This window comes from Cetorhinus maximus, chromosome 3 (assembly GCF_964194155.1).
Source record: "Cetorhinus maximus chromosome 3, sCetMax3.hap1.1, whole genome shotgun sequence".
NCBI lineage: Eukaryota > Metazoa > Chordata > Chondrichthyes > Lamniformes > Cetorhinidae > Cetorhinus > Cetorhinus maximus.
The window spans coordinates 60,522,468-60,541,076 of record NC_135881.1 but is presented as its reverse complement, the minus strand read 5'-3'; the positions used below and the strand labels follow the sequence as shown (position 1 = coordinate 60,541,076).

Here is an 18,609-nt window from a genome sequence, read left to right as displayed (position 1 = left end):
GTAGTAAATTGGCAAGCAGGATCTCAAAAATAGTAATCCCTGATTACCCCCATTGCTACAAATCAGTAGAGAAATAGGAGATAAAATATTTGGATGTGTGGCTGGTAAGATGGTGTAGGAGGGCTGGCTGGCTTTAGATTCCTGGGACATTGGGACCAGCTCTGAAAGAGATGGGACCTGTACAGGCTGGTTGGGTTGCACCTAAATAGAGCCAGGATTGAGTTCCTTGCAGGGTGTTTTGCTAGTCCTATTGGGAAAGGTTTAAACTAACTTGGCAGGGGTGTGGGGACCAGGACATAATATCAGAGAGGAATACCAAGGCACACAGAATACTGGGAGAGAAAGCTAGCACTAGAATAGGGAATAGTATGTTATCAGGTGGGGTCAGAATGAGGGAGAAGGAAATAGAGTCTAAATCAGGGTTACAGTGCCTGTGTGTGAAGGCACAGAGTGTGGTTAAAAATGATTGGTGGGTTACAGGTGCAGATTGCCATGTGGAAATATGATGTGGCTATAACAGAAACTTGGTTTAAAGAAGGGCAGGATTGGGTGTTAAATGTTCCTGGATACAAGGTGTTCCAGAAAGAGAGAAAAGGAAGAAAAGGGGGAGGAGTGGTGGCAGAGATGAAGGGGAGTGTTACAATGCAGGAGAGAAAGGATAGCCCAGAAGGGTCAAGGTCAAAGGCCAGAATTTTACATTGAACATGTGGACGTGCGCCCGATGCGGAATCGTTTGAAATCGTGCAAGAGGACATCACGCTCGCGTCCCGACACCTTCGCACTCATGCGCAACATTACAGTTGGCGGGCACGCGCGAGAGCCGGAAGCCCGCCCGCCAACAACTCAGCGGGCAATTAAGCCCATTAAGGAGCCAATTGTCAACGATTTTACATGGCCTGTCACTTATACGGTTGGCGGACGGGCCAATCGGCCAGGCAGCCTTCACATTTTTGCTACAAACTCGATCTAGGGCAGGATAAAATGTCCAGAGTTAAATAAAAAGATGTTTGAGGGATGATGTGTTATGTAGTCAGCTGTCAGGTGCTTGAATTTACAGTATTGGCACAGTTTGCAGCAGTTTGTCGACCTCATTTCATTTTTACAGTACTGCAGCTCCCTGAGGCAGCTCCACAGCAGCTCTCAGCCTCTCAGCCTTCACTTTTCTCAGCGCCGCCCTCTTCCAGCACTGCCCCTCTTCCCCCACCCCCCCCACTGCCCCCGGCACTCTGAGCTTTTCTCAGCCCGTGTTTCACACCAGCTGCCAGTTAATTGGCCAGCCAGCATGAAATCGCGCTTGTGGGCAGATTGCGACTGGAAGTGCATATCCCGTCAGCATCCAAGCCCATTGATCACAAGTGCCCGACAAGCGCAAGATTCAGGCCAAAATATAGCCAAGGAACAAATAAAGTACAATTGCATTGCTTGGCGTAGTCCATAGGCCACCAACTAGTGGGAAGGATATACAGGAATAAATTTGCAAGAAAACAACAGAGAGGTGCAAAAATTATAGTGTAGATATAATGGGGGACTTTAATTATCCTAATATAGACTGGGATAGTAGTACTGTAAAGGGCAGAGAGGGGCAAGAGTTCATAGAGTGTGTTCAGGAAAATTTTCTACGGCAGTATGTTTCCAGCCCAATGAGGGAGAAGCTAGATCTGGTTCTTGGTAATGAGATGGATCAAGTAGATTAAGTGTCAGTAAGAGAACATTTAGGGAACAGTGATCATTGTGTCATAAGGTTTAGGTTCGCTATGGAAAAGAACAAAGAATAATCCAAAGTAAGATAATAACTGGGGGAAAGTCAACTTCAGTGATGTAAAAACTGATCTGGGCCGAATAAATTAGAGTAAAATGTTGGCAATAAAACGGTAGCTGAACAGTGGGTTACCTTCAAAGCAGAGAGAGCTTCAGCACAGTCAAGGTATATTCTGTTGAAAAGGAAAGATAGAGCAAACAAATCCAGAGCTCCCTGGATTACAAATAAAATAGAAATTAAATGAAAAAGCGTGCTTATGGCAGAAGTCAGGTGGATATTATTACTGAGAACCAGGCTGAGTATAGAAAGTTCAGCACAGAGGTATAAAAGCAAATAAGAGAAGAAAAGAGAGAGTATGAAAAGAGACTGGCAGCTAACATAAAAGGGAATCCCAAAATCTTCTTTGGCATATAAACAGTAGAAGGTTGGTAAAAAAGAGCAGTAGGGTCAATTAGGGACCAAGAAGAGGATTTACGCATGGAGGCAGAGGGGCTAGTTGAGGTATTAAATGAACACTTTGCATCTGTCTTTGTGAAGAAGATGCTACCCAGGCCATGGTAAAAGAGGAGGTAATTCAGACACTAGATGGTTTTAAAATTGAAAAGGATGAGGTATTGGATAGGCTGTCTGTACTTAAAGTTGATAAGGTACCAGGATTGGGTGAGATACACCCAAGGATGCTGAGGTAAGTGAGAGTGCAAATTGCGGAGGCAGTGGCCATAATTTTTCAGTCTTCCTTAGACCCAGGGCTGGTGTCAGAGGACTGGAGAATTGCAGATGTTACACTCTTGTTCAAAAAAGGGTATAAAGACCAGCAATTACAAGTCCAGTCAGTTTTACTTTGGCGCGGGGAAACTTCTTGAGACAATAATTTGGGACAAAATTAATAGTCACTTGGACAAATATAGGTTAATTAAGGAAAGCCAGCATGGATTTCTTAAGGGAAGATAATGTCTACCTAATTTGCTGGAGTTTTTAGAGAGGGTTGATGAAGGCAACGCTGTTAATGCTGTGAACATGGACTTCCAGAAGGCATTTGATATAGTGCCGCACTACAAACTTGTGAGCAAAGTTACAGCTCATGGCATAAAAGGGACAGTAGCAATATTGATACAAAATTGGCTAGGTGACAGAAAACAGAGGTGGATGTTTGTCAGACTGTATTTTTATTTGCTGATATGGGCATTGCTGGCTAGGTCAGCATTTACTGCCCATCCCTAATTGCCCTTGTTCAGGGGGCATTTAAGAGTCAACCATGTTGCTGTGGGTCTGGAGTTACATATAGGCCAACATATTTCCTTTCCTAAAGGACATCAGTGAACCAGGTGGGTTTTTACAACAATCTGCAATGGTTTCACAGTCATCATTAGACTTTTAACTCCAGGTTTTTGTTGGATTCAAATTTCACCATGCGCTGTGGGATTTGAACCAGGGTCCCCAGGGGATTACCCTAAATCTCTGGAATACTAGTCCAGTGACAATACTACTATGCCAACACCTCCTCCCTGACTGGAGGAAGATTTGTAGTGGAGTTTCCCAGGGGTCAGTATTTGGACCCTTGCTTTTCCTGATATATATCAATGACTTAGACCTAGGTGTAAAGGGCACAATTTCAAAATTTGCAGATGCTGTGAAACTTGGAAGTATTGTGAGTTGTTAGGAGGATGATGTAGAATTTCAAAGTTAGTGGAATGAGGGGAACAGATGGGAGATGAAGTTCAATGAGGAGAAATATGAAGTGATACATTCTGGTAGGAAGAACATGGAAAGACAATATAAAGGGTACAATTCTAAAGGTGGTACAGGAGCAGAGAGACCTGGGATTGTATGCCCATAATCATTAAAGTTGGCAGGATAGGTTGAGAGAGTGGTTAATAAAGCATACAGTATCCTAGGCTTAATTAATAGGGGCATAGAGTACAAGAACAAGGAGGTTATGTTGAACTTGTACAAAACACAAGTTCGGCCTCAGCTGGATATTGCATCCAGTTCGGGGCACCACCTTAAGAAGGTTATGAAGGCATTAGAGAGGGTGCAGAAAAGATTCATGAGGATGTTTCCAGAGATGAGGAGCTTCAGTTACAGAGATAGATTGGAGAAGTTGGGACTGTCCTTCTTTGAGAGGAGAATATTGAGAGGAGATTTGATAGAGGTATTCAAAATCATGAGGGGTCTGGACAGATTAGATAGGGAGATATTTTTCCCATTCGTGAAAAGAACGTGAACAAAAGGGCACAGATCTAAAATAATTGGCAAAATAAGCAACAGTGATATGAAAAAAAACTTTTTATGCAGCAAATGGTTAAGGTCTGGGATGCATTGGCTGAGAGTGGGATGTAAGCAGATTCAACTGAAGCATTCAAAAGGGAAACATAGAAACTAGGAACAAGAGTAGGTCATTCGCCCCTTTGAGCCTGCTCTGCCATTCAATATGATCATGGCTGATGCTTTATCTCAACGCCATATTCCAGCTTTTTCTCCATGCCCCTTGATGCCCCTAATATCCAAAGATTTATCAATATACTCAGTGATCCGGCCTCCACAGCCTTCTGTGGTAGAGAATTCCACAGGTTGACCACCCTCTGATTGAAGAAGGTTTTCCTCATCTCTGTCCTAAATGGCTTGCCCCGTATCCTGAGACTGTGGCCCCGGGTTCTAGACTCCTCAACCAGGGGAAATATCCTCCCTGCATCCAGTCTGTCTAGCCCTGTTAGAATTTCATGCATTTCAATCAGATCCCCTCTCATTCTTCTAAACTGTAGTGAATACAGGTCCAGTTGAACCAATCTCTCCTCATACGATAGTCCTGCCATCCCCGCTTTCAGCCTAGTGAACCTTCGCTCCACTCCCTCTATGGCAAGTATGTCCTTTCTTAGGTAGGGAGAGCAAAACTGCATGCAATACTCGAGGTGTGGTCTCACCAAGGCCCTGTATAACTGCAGTAAGACATCCCTACTTCTGAACTCAAATCCTCTTGCAATGAAGGCCAACATACCATTTGCCTTCCTAATTGCTTGTTGCACCTGCCTGTTTACTTTCATTGACTGCTGCACTAGGACACCCAGACCCCTTTGTACATCCACATTTCCCAATATATCACCATTTAAATAACACTCTGCCTTTCTGTCTTTCACACCGAAGCGTGTAACTTCACATTTATCCACATTATACTGCATCTGCCATGTGTTTGGCCACACACATACAACTTGTCTAGATTGCCCTGACCCCCTTTGCATCCTCCTCACAACTCACAATCTGCCCAGTTTTGTGTCATCAGCAAACTTGGAAATATTGCATTTGATTCCCCCATCCATGTCAATTATATATTTTGTGAATAGCTGGGGCCCCCCAAGCAATGATCCATGCGGTACACCACTAGATACCGCCTGCCACCCGGAAAAAGACCCATTTATTCCCATTCTCTGTTTCCAGTCTGTCAACCAATTCTCAATCCATGCCAGTATATTACCCTCGATCCCATGTGCTTTAATTTTGCCCACTAGCCTATTATGTGGGACTTTATCAAAAGCCTTCTTGAAATCCAAATACACCACATCCACTGGTTCTCCCTTATCTATTCTATTAGTTACATCTTCAAAAAACTCCAGCAGATTAGTTAAGCATGATTTCCCTTTCATAAACCCGTGCTGACTTTGCCTAATCCCATTAATGCTTTCTAAGTGTTCTGTTCCCACGTCTTTTATAATACTTTAGCATTTTTCCCACTACTGATGTTAGGCTAACTGGTCTGTAATTCTCTGTTTTTTCACTCCCTCCTTTTTTAAATAGTGGGGTTACAATTGCCACCCTCCAATCTGTAGGAACTGCTCCAGAGTTTATAGAATTTTGAAAAATGACCACCAATGCATCCAAAAATTCCAGGGCCACTTCCTTTAGTACTCTGGGATGTAGATTATCAGGCCCTTTTCAGCCTTTAACACCATTAATTTCTCTAGCACCATGTTTTTACTAATGCTGATTTTCTTCAATTCCTCCCTCTCACTAGACCCTTGGTTCGCTAACATTTCTGGGAAATTATTTGTGTCTTCTTTTGTGAAGACAGAGCCAAAATATGTGTTCAATTCTTCTGCCATTTCTTTGCTCCCCATTTCTGCCTGTAAGGGACCTACGTTTGTTTTCACTAATCTTTTTCTCTTCACATATTTATAGAAGCTTTTATAGTCAGTTTTTGTGTTCCTTGCAAGTTTACTCTCATATTCCATTTTCCCCTTCTTGACCAATCTTTTTGTCCACTTTTGTTGTATTCTAAACTGCTCCCAATCCTCAGGCTTGCTGCTTTTTCTGGCAACTTTATATGTCTCCTCTTTGGATCTAATACTATCCCTAATTTCTTTTGTAAGCCATGGTTGACCCACCTTTCCTATTTTTTTGTGCCAGACAGGAATGAATAATTGTTGTAATTCATGCATACATTCTTTAAATATTAGCCTTTGCCTATCCACTGTCAATCCTTTTAGTAAGGTTCCCCAATCCATCGTTACCATCTCACTCCTCATACCCTTGTAGTTCTCTTTATTTAGATTCAGGACCCTAGTTTCAGATTCAACTTCTTCACTCTCCATCCTAATGAACAATTCCATCATTTTATGGTCGCTCTTCCCCAAGGAACCCCGCACAACAAGATTGTTAATGAATCCTTTCTCACTGCACAATACCCAGTCTAGGATAGCCTGCTCTCTAGTTGGTTCCTCAATGTATTGGTCTAAAAAAGCATCATATACACACTCCAGGAAATCTTCCTCCACAGTATTATTGTTAATTTGGTTTGTCCAATCTACATGTAGATTAAACTCACCCATGATTACAGTTGCATGCATCTCTAATTTCCTGTTTAATGCCTTCCTTTACATCCCCAATACTGTTTGGGGGCCTATAGACAACCCCCACAAACGTTTTCTGTCCCTTTGTGTTTCTTATCTCCATCCAAACAAATCCACATCATGATTTTCTGAGCCAATATCCTTCCTTACTATTGCATTGATTTCCTCATTTATTAACAGTGCTACCCCACCTCCTTTCCCTATTTGTCAGTCTTTCCTAAACATTGAATACTCTTGGATGTTCAGTTCCCACCCTTGGTCACCCTGCAGCCATGTCTCTGTAATTGCAACTATATCATAACTGTTTATATCAATTTGCGCTGTTAATTCATCTACCTTATTGCGAATGCTCCACACATTAAGATACAATGCCTTTAGACTTGTCTTTTTAACCTTGTTAGTTACCTTAGCTTTATTTTGCACTATGACCTCATTTGTTTTTCGCCCTTGTCTTCCACTTTTGCTTCTTCCTTTTCTGTCTTTTGTTTCTATCTTTATTTTCCCCTCCTCTCCCTGCTCAGGTTCCCATCCGCCTGCCCCTAGACTGTTACCTGAAAAGGAAGAATATGCAGGTTACAGGAAGGTGGGGGGGAGAATGGTACTAAATGAATTGCTGATTTGGAGAGCCAGTGCAGACACAATGGGCTGAATGGTCTACTTCTGGACTGTAACAATTCTGTGATTTCTGTGATATAATACATACCATGGATAGCAGCCTTAAATTTATACTTATATGCTCGGAATAAAAAGAGCAGGAGCAAGCTCAGTGGTAATGGAGCTCTGCACACACATAATAGTATAACATTAAAACATTGAGTCTTATAACATTAAAAGGTATGAGTTCATTCCTGAAGTTCCCAGTAAATTCTATGGACTAAATAGGCACTTTTCAAATGTGGCTTTATACTGGGCTAGAATTATATTAAACTCAGTGAAAGTAAAATCCAAGCAGCAGGAGTCTGCCTACTGGAGGTGCTTAAACAACTCCTGCTTCAATGCAAAAACAAAATTACCTGGAAAAACTCAGCAGGTCTGGCAACATCGGAGGAGAAGAAAAGAGTTGACGTTCCGAGTCCTCATGACCCTTCAACAGAACTGAGTGAAGTTAGGAGAGGGGTGAAATATAAACTGGTTTAAGGTCGGGTGGGGGGGAGCTAGGCACTCAGATTATTGACGGGACGCCTGAGCTGTAAGAACGTTAAAGTAAGTGGTGGTATAACTGCATATTTTATCTATTACCCTGAGGAGGAATTATGTGGCAGTTGTCTTAAAACCTATAAAATCTATTTGGGCAGCTCTTATAAAATTATCTCTGAGCACCACATTAAGTGACCACGATCTGGTTGTGAAGCTTGGAGCAAGGTGCTAATGGACAAGCCTGGTCCTCGACATGAAACACAGTACTTTGCAATAGTGGGTCAATACTTTTTCTAATTCCGACCTCCTTCTGCTCATACGCAATGTTACTTTTTAAATTAATTAGACAGCCTGACATCCAAAAGTCGAACTTCTCGTGCTTTGCGGAGTATGACAGTGTTGATTTCCTCTTTACAATTAAAATATACAGATGTTGCAGCAGGGGCACTCGCGACATCTTACATTTCTCATGGCAACATATCAGTGAACTGAAATAAGGAGGTTGCAAGTGATTTGCTCGGCACCGGGTGGGCGGCGCAGCGAGGGGGAAGATCGCACTTCTGAGGTCGAGACGGATTGAAGATTAATTCTGAGGCTCTTTCCCACCATAAAAGGACAGCTTCTTAATGACGCGGGCGGTGTGGGGAAGACGCCTCCCTCCCAGCGCTGTCCACATTAACGGGAGGCGAGAGAGAGAGAGGAAACATAGAGGAAGATCTCAGTGAGCTCAGCACGCTGATAGCCCGGGGTCTCTCACTCACTCACTCACACACACACAGGGCATAGCTGCAGATCAGGACTCCCTTCACCCGTGGAATATCCAGGCTCTCCGGCAGCATCTGCAGAGAGAGGAAGCGAGAGTTAACCTTCCAGCTCGGTGATCCTTCACAGACTTGACAGGGCTGAGGTGCATCCTGCCCCTTTACAGTTAGCCCGCTTCCCCCCTGCTCACTGTTCCCCGGGTCCGCGATGCCTGTCGGCCGCTGCCGGCGCCAGCGGGGCTCCCGGAGCCCATCCTTCCACCTCCTGCTGCCTCTGCTGCTCCCGGGATGTGTCGCCTTCAACCTGGATGTGTCGCGACCAGCGGTTTACAGCGGACCCCAGGGCAGCTACTTCGGATACTCGGTGGATTTCTACTCGCCTGATCAAAACACGTGAGGAGCATTTTTCCCTCCCCACTTTCTATTTCAGAAAACAAAAACCAATGCCGAAAAACAGGAGTTGCCAAATTGCACACCTTATTGTTGCGAAGTTAGTTTGAACAGTTTGTTACGCTGTGTGTCTGGTCCATCACTGAACTGCTTGCTACCCAGTCCGGTGATTCGGAGCATGTATGTGATGGAGACAATTTGTGCCGTGCGTTTGGAGTTAGTCGAATTTGATATTAACGATTTCTGATTTTGTTTTAATACCTGTGTTGTGATTTTTTTTTTTGTTTTGTTTTGTTTTTGTTGGCGGGGGTGGTGTCTTCAGAGTGAATATCCTTGTGGGAGCTCCGAAAGCCAACACCAGCCAGCCGGGGATAGTGGAGGGAGGAGCGGTGTACTTCTGCAGTTGGGCAGCAGGAGGTGCCACTTGCAGCCAGATCCCCTTCGACAGAAGCAGTAAGTGTGGAGAAGCATTCCACTACCCCCCCACCCCACCCCGTACCACTTCTTTCTCCAGTTCTTGAACTTGTTTCTTCCTCTCCCGCTGAGCTTCAGATAAACCCTCAATCTACGCAAAGAAAAAATACCCCCAGGAGAACTGCAATCGAATGCTAGCATTTTAGTTAACTTTTACCTCAGACTCTTATGAAACTATCACTTAACAGCTACATTTAGGACTAAATTACAGTTTTAAAAGATTTGTGTGTGTGTGTGGGTGTTATTCAGCTTGGAAAAAAAATCTACGTTTAATTCCACTTCTAATACTTTATGTTCGACGTGAGGTAAAAAGCATGTGAAGAGTATAGCATTAGCTTTAAGCCTTAAAGTGAGCCTGCGTTGACCTTAAGTAATCGAATTTGACAGCTTAGATTGTCAATTTCAAAACTGATATTAGCAGAATTACTTCATGAAACATGTGTGTTTGCTGGCAGTAGTTTCATAGCATATAAAAGGTTTCACCCCATGAAATTTAATCTCAGATTAAATGACTTCGAATTAATTACATTAAATAAAAATAGATAAATTATTCTTGCCACTACCTAAGAATTTTAAATACCTGCTTTGAAGTTATATCCACACGTCACAAATTTACCTTTTGTGCTGAAAGAAATAAAGTATGCATTTTGGTTTTAAATGTGAACCTTTTTAAAAGTTACAGAAAAGATAAAATATGAGATAAAATAGCTGAAATGAATGCTTATGAATGAATTCTTGTGTTTCGGTCTTGAGAAATAATAGTTTGGACATACTAAAACTCTCAAAAGCCACTGCTCAGTCAGTTTGTTTTTGCATAAATGTCCAGGTATCTTGTTAAAGGATCTGTAACTCTTGGCAAAGAAGTAGCTAAACAGAGCAACTTGTGCAGGATCCATGTCTGAGAAACTGGAGAGGGATGAGGCGCAGGGATGGGAGATTGCTAAGTATGATTTCTGATAGTTGTGAAACAGCGGAAGCAAACACACTCTTCAAATTGAATTTAACATCTGTTGACAACTTTTTTTATTACATGTTTGAAGCAAAGCTGTGGAAGGGCAGTCAAGCACTCCTCCTGCTTAACAATTCATAAAGAATCTCATGGACAGGCAGTGAAATTGGGGAGGGATGAACATGTGGGAAATCAGTTTGCTTCAAAAAGAGAGGGGGGTGAAGAATTGTCTGCTTTTTATTAAAGACTGAGAAGCATCATAATTGAGCTGATTTTTTAAACAGATGGTTCCTTTTATGTTGACATCTGCAAAGTATATGTTAAACAAAGTTGGAAAGATGTCTCCGGTTGTGTGTACATATAATTAAATCATGAACCAGTTTTTACTCCTTTTTTTGAAAAAATAAAGCAATTGGAGGAACCTATATTCTGTTAGCATGAATTTAATAATATTGAGTTCTATAACATCATTTAGCATTTTAATAATCTAAAATTTGTATTAATCATCACAGCTGTCATGCAAATTGAGAAAATCATTATGTATTTGTTCATTATAAATTGAGAAGCTGAGTTGTACAATAAGTAGCGTAAGCTATAAACAATAATTTTATTGAGCAAAACAGTATTTTTTATGTTTTTCTTTGAAATTGTGGGCTAGATCATACATAGCAAAATAACTTTAAACAAAATACTAAATCATTATTGTCTGTGGTTGATAATCTTGAAAGACACAATTACAGAATGGTAATACAGATAAAATATAATCACAAGTCAACAATGCAATATGTTGCCATGATACAAGATGATCAGTCATGATCTAATTGAATGGCAGAGCAGGCTTGATGGGCCGAATGGCTTCCTCCTGTTCCTAACCTGCAAATAATCTCACTAAGACGAAATATGCAACATTGTGATTTATTTCCATATAAATGTTTTGCTGTCTGTAAAGGAAAAGAAGGCCTTAAAACACAGGCATAATAATCTTTTTGTCAAATATTAGGCAACAGAATGATCAGAGTTAATGGCACAAGGGAACCTGTCGAATTTAAATCCAATCAATGGTTTGGGGCAACAGTCAAATCACATAAAGAAAAGGTTGTGGTAAGTGGTTAAATATTGTAAGATTCAGCAACTTGATCAGTTAGATGTGTCCTTTGATATTTTGTATTTATAGGTGGCCATTTTACTGGTTCTTGCTACTGAAGTTTGAGGTAAATAAGAATGTCTGTTGCATATTGTTTTAGGTTTACATTGTAAAAACGTAGCATGCAATATAAATGCAAATCACTAGAGATTTGCACAGTTTGCAACTTCTTGTTATATTATTTGTATAGTTTCATTTTTTTTTGTAATGGGGGAATTATACTTTAACGAGCATCCACCAAGCAAATGTCATGAATCAGCTAGGTAAATAAGTTAATCATTGGTGGGAATGAGTGCTAACTGGAACAGTAATCAATCTGTTATGTGATGACTAACTTTAAATAATATTGCATCTGAAGTGGGATTATATTTAAGTAATCAGGTCTTTTTATATCCATAAATATATAAAACAAATTGCAAACATTAACCTTTTAACTGGGTCAGAATTTAAGTTATGTATAATACTTGAAAATAACTTGATGAAGAAGTAATAAAAATTCCAGCTCAGTTATCATATAACTAACACTGGATAAGTGTGCCATTCTGGCAAAATAAATTGCAGGTGTATTGTCAGAAAAGGAAATTGTTGCATATTTTGGTTTAAGTGATACATTTTTGATCAATAGGCTTGTGCCCCTCTGTACAATTGGCGAACCCTTAAACTGACTCAAGACAAAGACCCAGTTGGCACGTGTTATGTGGCGGTACAGAATTTCAGTATCTACGCAGAATATTCTCCATGTCGTTCTGGTAGGTTGAGTAACTAACACCGAGTGAACATTTCTAACTTATGTAATTTAAAATATTTGCTTTTTCTTTACTCATTTCTGTTATTGTATTGTGTCTATTTTCCATGTTTTATCTACTGAAAACTTTGGGTGGCCCATATCTAAAGTTGGATAATATATTCTAATTTGTAAAATATGACCATTTGGTAAAAATGTGCAATCATAAATTCTTCAGATATGTTTCAGGGCTTGGAAAATATTTTAGAAATGCTGCAATGTGCAGTATTCTTTAAAAAAAAATTTCATACAATTGTATGGAATTTTATTCTTATGATATAAAGTAGGGGACTAAAATATCTTCAAAACTCCAGTTGGCACATATAAATAATAAAACCAGAAAAAAGACATGTTCCATTGTGTTAAAGTATCATTGCTAACATTTTAAACTGTTTAGAGCTGGTAAATATATAGAATATTTTAATATATTTGGTGATGGGAGTGCAGTTGCATTCATTATTATGCACATTGCAAACATTTTAGAGAAGTTATTCTAAATAAGCAAGATTCAATAAAAGCTGTTCCATAGGAATTTGTGTTGCATGAGATAGTAAGCCAGATATGGTGAAACATTTACTCCAGCAACCAACATGGTGGTGTTAAGTGCCATACAATCTACATCATTTAAGAAGATGGAATAAAGCAGGCCATGGCATTCTCAATGTAATCCAACAGGTCTCTATGTTTTCTTTTCTCTTCAATTTAAACACTCCTCAACTGCATAGATCTCCATTCATTAGGACCCTGGCTGAAAAATTCCATGACTTGCCTTATGAAGCTAAACGAGTTAGTCAAAGCTAGGATCCAAATCCTTGATATTCTAATTGAAGCTAGAAACAAACATCATAAACAATATACTAACCATAAATCTGGCTATTAAAAGAACCAAAGCTGCTCCAAAGCTGTCATGGTCAGATGTCTGCTTATAGGTACTTTCCAGAAGGGGTCACGACTATGTAAACTTATACTTACATGAATATCAGGGATAATTTTCTGCAGTGTAGCATTTGGGTATTAAGAGTAACACTTCAATGAAATTAGAATGATAGTATGTGATGAAATGTTCAAATCACAAGCAATGGTGACCAAGACGTTGAATTCTAACTTTGACTAATCTCATCAGACAAGTTAGACATTTTTCAGCCAGGATTGTAGTGAATGGAAATCTCTGCAGTAGAGGAATGAAATCTGAAGGCAAAGGGAACTTGTTGGATGACACTGCCATGGACCAGATTGTTCTACCTGAAGTCGATAGCATAACATTTGCATCAAACAGAAATAAAAATAGGACTGCATACTGGTGCACCTGTATCCTTTAACTTGTTTGAAAGCTGTTAATGACATATTATTTGGGCAAAAGCTAACAAAATCATTTGCAATTTATGAAAGCAACATAAATTTTATACCTATTCCAGATCAGTCAGACCCTGAAGGTCAAGGTTTTTGTCAAGCAGGATTTAGCCTTGATTTTACCCAGGTAAGCTTGTCATTGCATTTTATTTTATTTACTGTAGAGAATTTACACACAGTATATAATTTAGGATATATGTTTATGTAAGTTAAAGGAAAGATACACAGCACATAAATCAGGAAAAGTTCAGTCCTGGGCAAGATATATATAAGTGCTTGCGCTAAGAAAAGGATGATGCCATTTAAATCCTCAATGGCTGGTGTTTTTTTTGGACAATAGGTAAAAATTCAAAGGTGAGTTGAAAGTAACCCAAGTAATCTTTGCTGAATTTTCATGGGGCTGCATCTTCCGATTGGGGAGTGGGGCCCGCTCGCCGACGCATAAAGTGACGCGGGGTGACGTCGGGCGGGCGTCCGGATGTCACCCGCGTCATTTACATTTTCAGGTCGGCTGCGCATCCACCGACCTATCAATGGCCACTTAAGGCCATTAATAAAGTAATTGAGGTAATCAATGGACCTGCCCGTCCAACCTTAAGGTTGGCGGGCAGGCCGGGAGCCCTGGCGGGCTTCAGAAAAAACATGAAGCCTCATCCACGGGTGGGATGAGGTTTCATGAGGGTATTAAACTTTGTCTGAAATGTCTAAATAAAAGAAATTGACATGTCCCAGCTCATGTGACAGTGGCACATGAGGGGACATATCAGTAATTTTTTTCTGATCTTTATTCAATGTTTCAAACCTGAGCCGATCTTGCTGAGGCAGCACTTTGCCTCCGGGAGATCTGTGCACTTTTTCACAGAAAGAGTGCACTCCTGGCTTGGAATCCCGCTCCCCCCACCCGCACAGGGAGCTCACAGCGCTTCCTGGCGGACGTCACGCTGGACGGGCCTTAATTAGCCCGCCCACGTAAAATGGTGGCGCACCCCCAATCGGGGGCGCCGATCAGGAACCCGCCTGCTCGCACCCACTCCTGCACAATCCCCCCGACGGGGGGAAGATCCTGCCCATGGTGATATAATTCTTCAGGCATTTCCAATGGTAAAACAATAACAATGCTTGGATGTGAAACAATACTTGCCATACTTGCTGTTGAGGCTTAACTACAAAGAAGAAACGCTAAAACAATGTAACAAAGTCCCGTATATATTGTTAGAGTGAATTCATAATATAAAAAAACAGATTACCAAAGTTTTATGATGTTTTACTATTGTCAAAGTAGTGCAGCATTTATTGTAATGTTGGAAACAAATATCCTTTTGGCCAGCATCTGGTTAGTAAGATTTCTCTACAGAGTGAATTGACTGGTGATGAAGTAGATATTTGATCAAACTCGTTATGCTTAACTCGGATGGCTTTGGCATGCAGTTTGCTGCATTAACAGATCATCTTGTACCCAAATCCACTTATTGAGAAGAATGTAAACCATTATTTTAGTCATTTAAAAAAAAGCAGAATGGCAGTATGAAATGATACTATGCAGTTCTTCAGGACAGTCTATGCCAAATTTTCATTGAGGGAAAAGTATGTAAGTGCAAGTGATTTTTAAACTAATTTTAAGTACAGTAGTTCTAAGGTAGTGGTGTGTATAGAAAGCAAGTATGTTATTTTGGTTGGAAAGGAACACCTTAAATGAAGGGTAAAAAAGAAGGTTAATGAGAGAGTGTGAAATTTGTGGGTATGCACCTGCCTGAACTAAGTAAAATGAGTAGATTGAAAATGAAATCATATACTGCAGATTTTCAATATCCATGAAACAACTGAACACGAAACCTTGAAGATTAGAGCATGTCCAGGCAGCTGTTAGAAACAAACATTTAGTAGCTTTGATACTCCTGTGTCTTAGATTCAATTGATTTGCAGCTCTTTAGCATTCTATAAGTCCAGTGTTCCTCATATCTTTTAGAGCAATGTCTGCCAATGTAAACAGAAAAAAGCATGATACTATTATGACACAGGGTATAAAAATTGGCCTCATTCAGACATCTGGAGTTTTTTTCTGATATTGTGTAAAAGATTATGTTACTGTGCATGTCCCTTGGAACGTATTTAACCTTCTGTATTATGATAGCATGTCAAACACAATAAACTTTACGGACAGGATCATAATCACTTTTCTGCTATTCTTCAGTTAATATTCTTAGTATAGTAATAATTGTTTAATGTATTTATGCTTTCTTGATAAGGTATCTGTCTTGTTTTTTAAGTTGCCAACATGTAGAGAGTAGCATTATATTGATTACAACATTTCATGTTTTAAAACAAAATTGAATTTACAAATAATCTGATTTATCTAGAATGGGAACCTGGTGCTTGGAGGACCCGGCAGCTTTTACTGGCAAGGTAAATGAGTGATATCTTTCATAGATTTCCTTCCAAATGGGGAAAGAACAAGCACAATTGTACATATGACAGTGTAATTGCAGAACCACAAGGCGGTCAGTAGTTTAGCATGGCTGCCAATCATCCAGATTTCAAGGTACTTAGAGGGTGTAATGTGATTTTGACTTTATTATTTATTGATGTGACTGCTTAGTATTGGTCTCTTTTTTTTGTTCATAAATCAATGACCAGTATGGGGCAAAATGCTTAGCTTCATCCTGCAAATGTGTGAAATGACGAGTGACATTAAAAGGTAGACGCATCCAATAATCTAAACAATTCTGCTTAGAGTAATTTTTTTATCTGTACCATTGATATAGTCTTAATCACTCACAGTTCCAATAATGTAGACTCTAACTAACAACAATGTAGCTGGGGCTTACCAGAAGTTATGTCAGACATGCAGAGAAGTTGAAGGAAGTTACTGGTAGCTCATAAATAAAATGGTGTGGGGCACTGTGAAATGTAGGAGCATTCGAGGTGGCCCCAATGTGTGCTGTGCCTGTTGCACATGTTTTCCTCAAATCAGAACTCAACTGAGCTAGATTTCAGAGTACAGGGATCTGGGTGAGTCTAGTGTGTCTGCAAATGTGTGGGGCAACATTTGGGGTTGAGGTTGCCAATAAAGTTCACATGGGTATGTTGGCCTTAAGTGTAGGGAAATGGAATTGTTGGAGCGATTGATAGATGGTATGGGCAATTTATGTATTTTTAGTGAATTTTTTGTGTTCTATCATGAATTGTGTTTTTAGTCATATTAGTGGAATTGGTAAGCACATGTCATGGTGGCTGCCTGCCAGAATTTGTTTTTCAATAGAATGTGATTAGATCAGAAATGACACCGTATAGATTGTTCTGACTAGTCCCTGGTTGCATGACTCTGGGATGTGATTGGTAGATGGGACATAGGGCTGAATTTTCAATTGCCAGTGGGGGTGTGAGTGGGTTTTGGTGCGATTTGAAAATCCTGTTCCTGGATCCAGCCACTTCTGGAGTGATACAATTATGAATGCGACTGCAGGAGAGGAGAATGTCTGGAATACAACACGGCCAGGAATTTTCCTATGGCAGGTGGCCGGGGGGGCGGGCGTGGAGCTGATCAGTGCCTACAATAAGCTGTGCGCCATCATTTTACGTGGGCGGGCCAAATAAGGCCCACCCAGCATAATTCACAGCCGGTAGCACTCGGTATTACCTGTGCGGGCAGGGGGAGGAGGGAGATTCAGGGCCAGTGCTCTTTCTGGCGTGCACGCGAAAGAGCACAACAATCTCCCTGAGGCACGGAGCTGCCTTGGGGATATTGAATGGATAATAAGACAGTTTAGTAAATAATGTTTAAATAAATTTTTACATGTGCCATCATGTGTCTGTGTCACATGAGTTGGGACACGTTTGTAAAGGTGGGAAATTTTATTTATTTATTTTATAAAAGCTTCAGGAAGCCTCATTCCACCTGTGGATGAGGTTTCCTGAAAAATGCGAAGGCCGCTTGGACTTTTCGACTGCCCGCCAACCTTGAGGATGGACGGGAAGCATTCTTAACTAGTTTAATTAATTTCTTAATGGCCTTAAGCTGCTAACATTTTGGCGGGCACACTGCCGACTCCACGTGTCTGCCAAATGAAATATCGCGATGGCGCGCGGTGACATCGTGATGCACACCCGATGTCATCACGTGTCATTTTACATGTCAGGCCCGCTCCCGCATGCGGACCAGAAAATTCAGCCTCACAACATCAACTAAGTGGCTGTTAAGCTACTTGTGGAGCCAATTTAAAGGCCTCACTGGGCGAGTTTGGGATTTTCAAACAACAGGCATGAGGAACACACGTGGGCAGAATTCTTACCTCGATGGGCGGGCGGACCCCACCGGCTTGGCGGCGGGCGGGCAGCTGAACCCTGCTGCTGAAACAGGGCCTGCCGCCATTTTGAGTGGGCGGGCCAATTAAGGCCCGCCCAGTGGCCTGCCCAACAGGAAGTGCTATGCGATTCCTGTGCGGGGTGTGGGGAGGGAAACCCCATCTGTCAAAGTGCGCTCTTTCGCACATGCGCGCGAAAGAGCGCACTGCTCCCTGAGGCAAAGTCCTGTCTCAGGGAGATTCGTGAGAGGTTAAGTAAACTCTAAAAATAGATAAATATTAAAATTATTAACATGTCCCCCTCATGTGACAATGTCACACGAGATGGGATATGTTAATAATAAACACATAAAATTTATTAAATTTTTTAAAAATGGACATGAAACTTCATCCCGCCAGTGGATGAAGTTTCATTAATAATGTGGAGCCCGCTGGGGCTCCTGACCTGCCCACCAGCCTTAAGGTTGGCTGGGCAGGGTGTTTAATAAGGTTAATTAACCTGTCAATGGCCTAATTGGCCATTGACAGGTCGGCGGGCGGACAGCTGATTTCGCTGTCCGCCCGCCTTCGTGAATATTTAAAGGGATCGGGATGACGTCGGGGGTTCCGAGGGGAAAATCCTGGCCACAGTTTCTGGGACATGTCAGCATGAACCTAGTGTGCATACTGTGGGGAGTCATCAGGGCTAATGGAGGCACTAGTAAACTCAAAAGATGGAC

General features: G+C 41.1%; 1 protein-coding gene across 1 annotated transcript in view; it reads left to right on the top strand.

The window, feature by feature from the left end:
- Nucleotides 1-8,443: 8,443 nt before the first annotated feature.
- The window catches only part of itga8 (integrin, alpha 8), a 277,429-nt gene continuing 267,263 nt past the window's right edge, over nucleotides 8,444-18,609 (top strand). Inside the window, exons 1-6 of the mRNA XM_078538452.1 lie at nucleotides 8,444-8,891; nucleotides 9,211-9,341; nucleotides 11,312-11,412; nucleotides 12,081-12,204; nucleotides 13,655-13,716; nucleotides 15,947-15,992. Of these exons, the coding sequence (XP_078394578.1) occupies nucleotides 8,707-8,891; nucleotides 9,211-9,341; nucleotides 11,312-11,412; nucleotides 12,081-12,204; nucleotides 13,655-13,716; nucleotides 15,947-15,992 (649 nt within the window). The 5' untranslated portion in view covers nucleotides 8,444-8,706. The remainder of the gene's footprint in view (nucleotides 8,892-9,210; nucleotides 9,342-11,311; nucleotides 11,413-12,080; nucleotides 12,205-13,654; nucleotides 13,717-15,946; nucleotides 15,993-18,609) is intronic.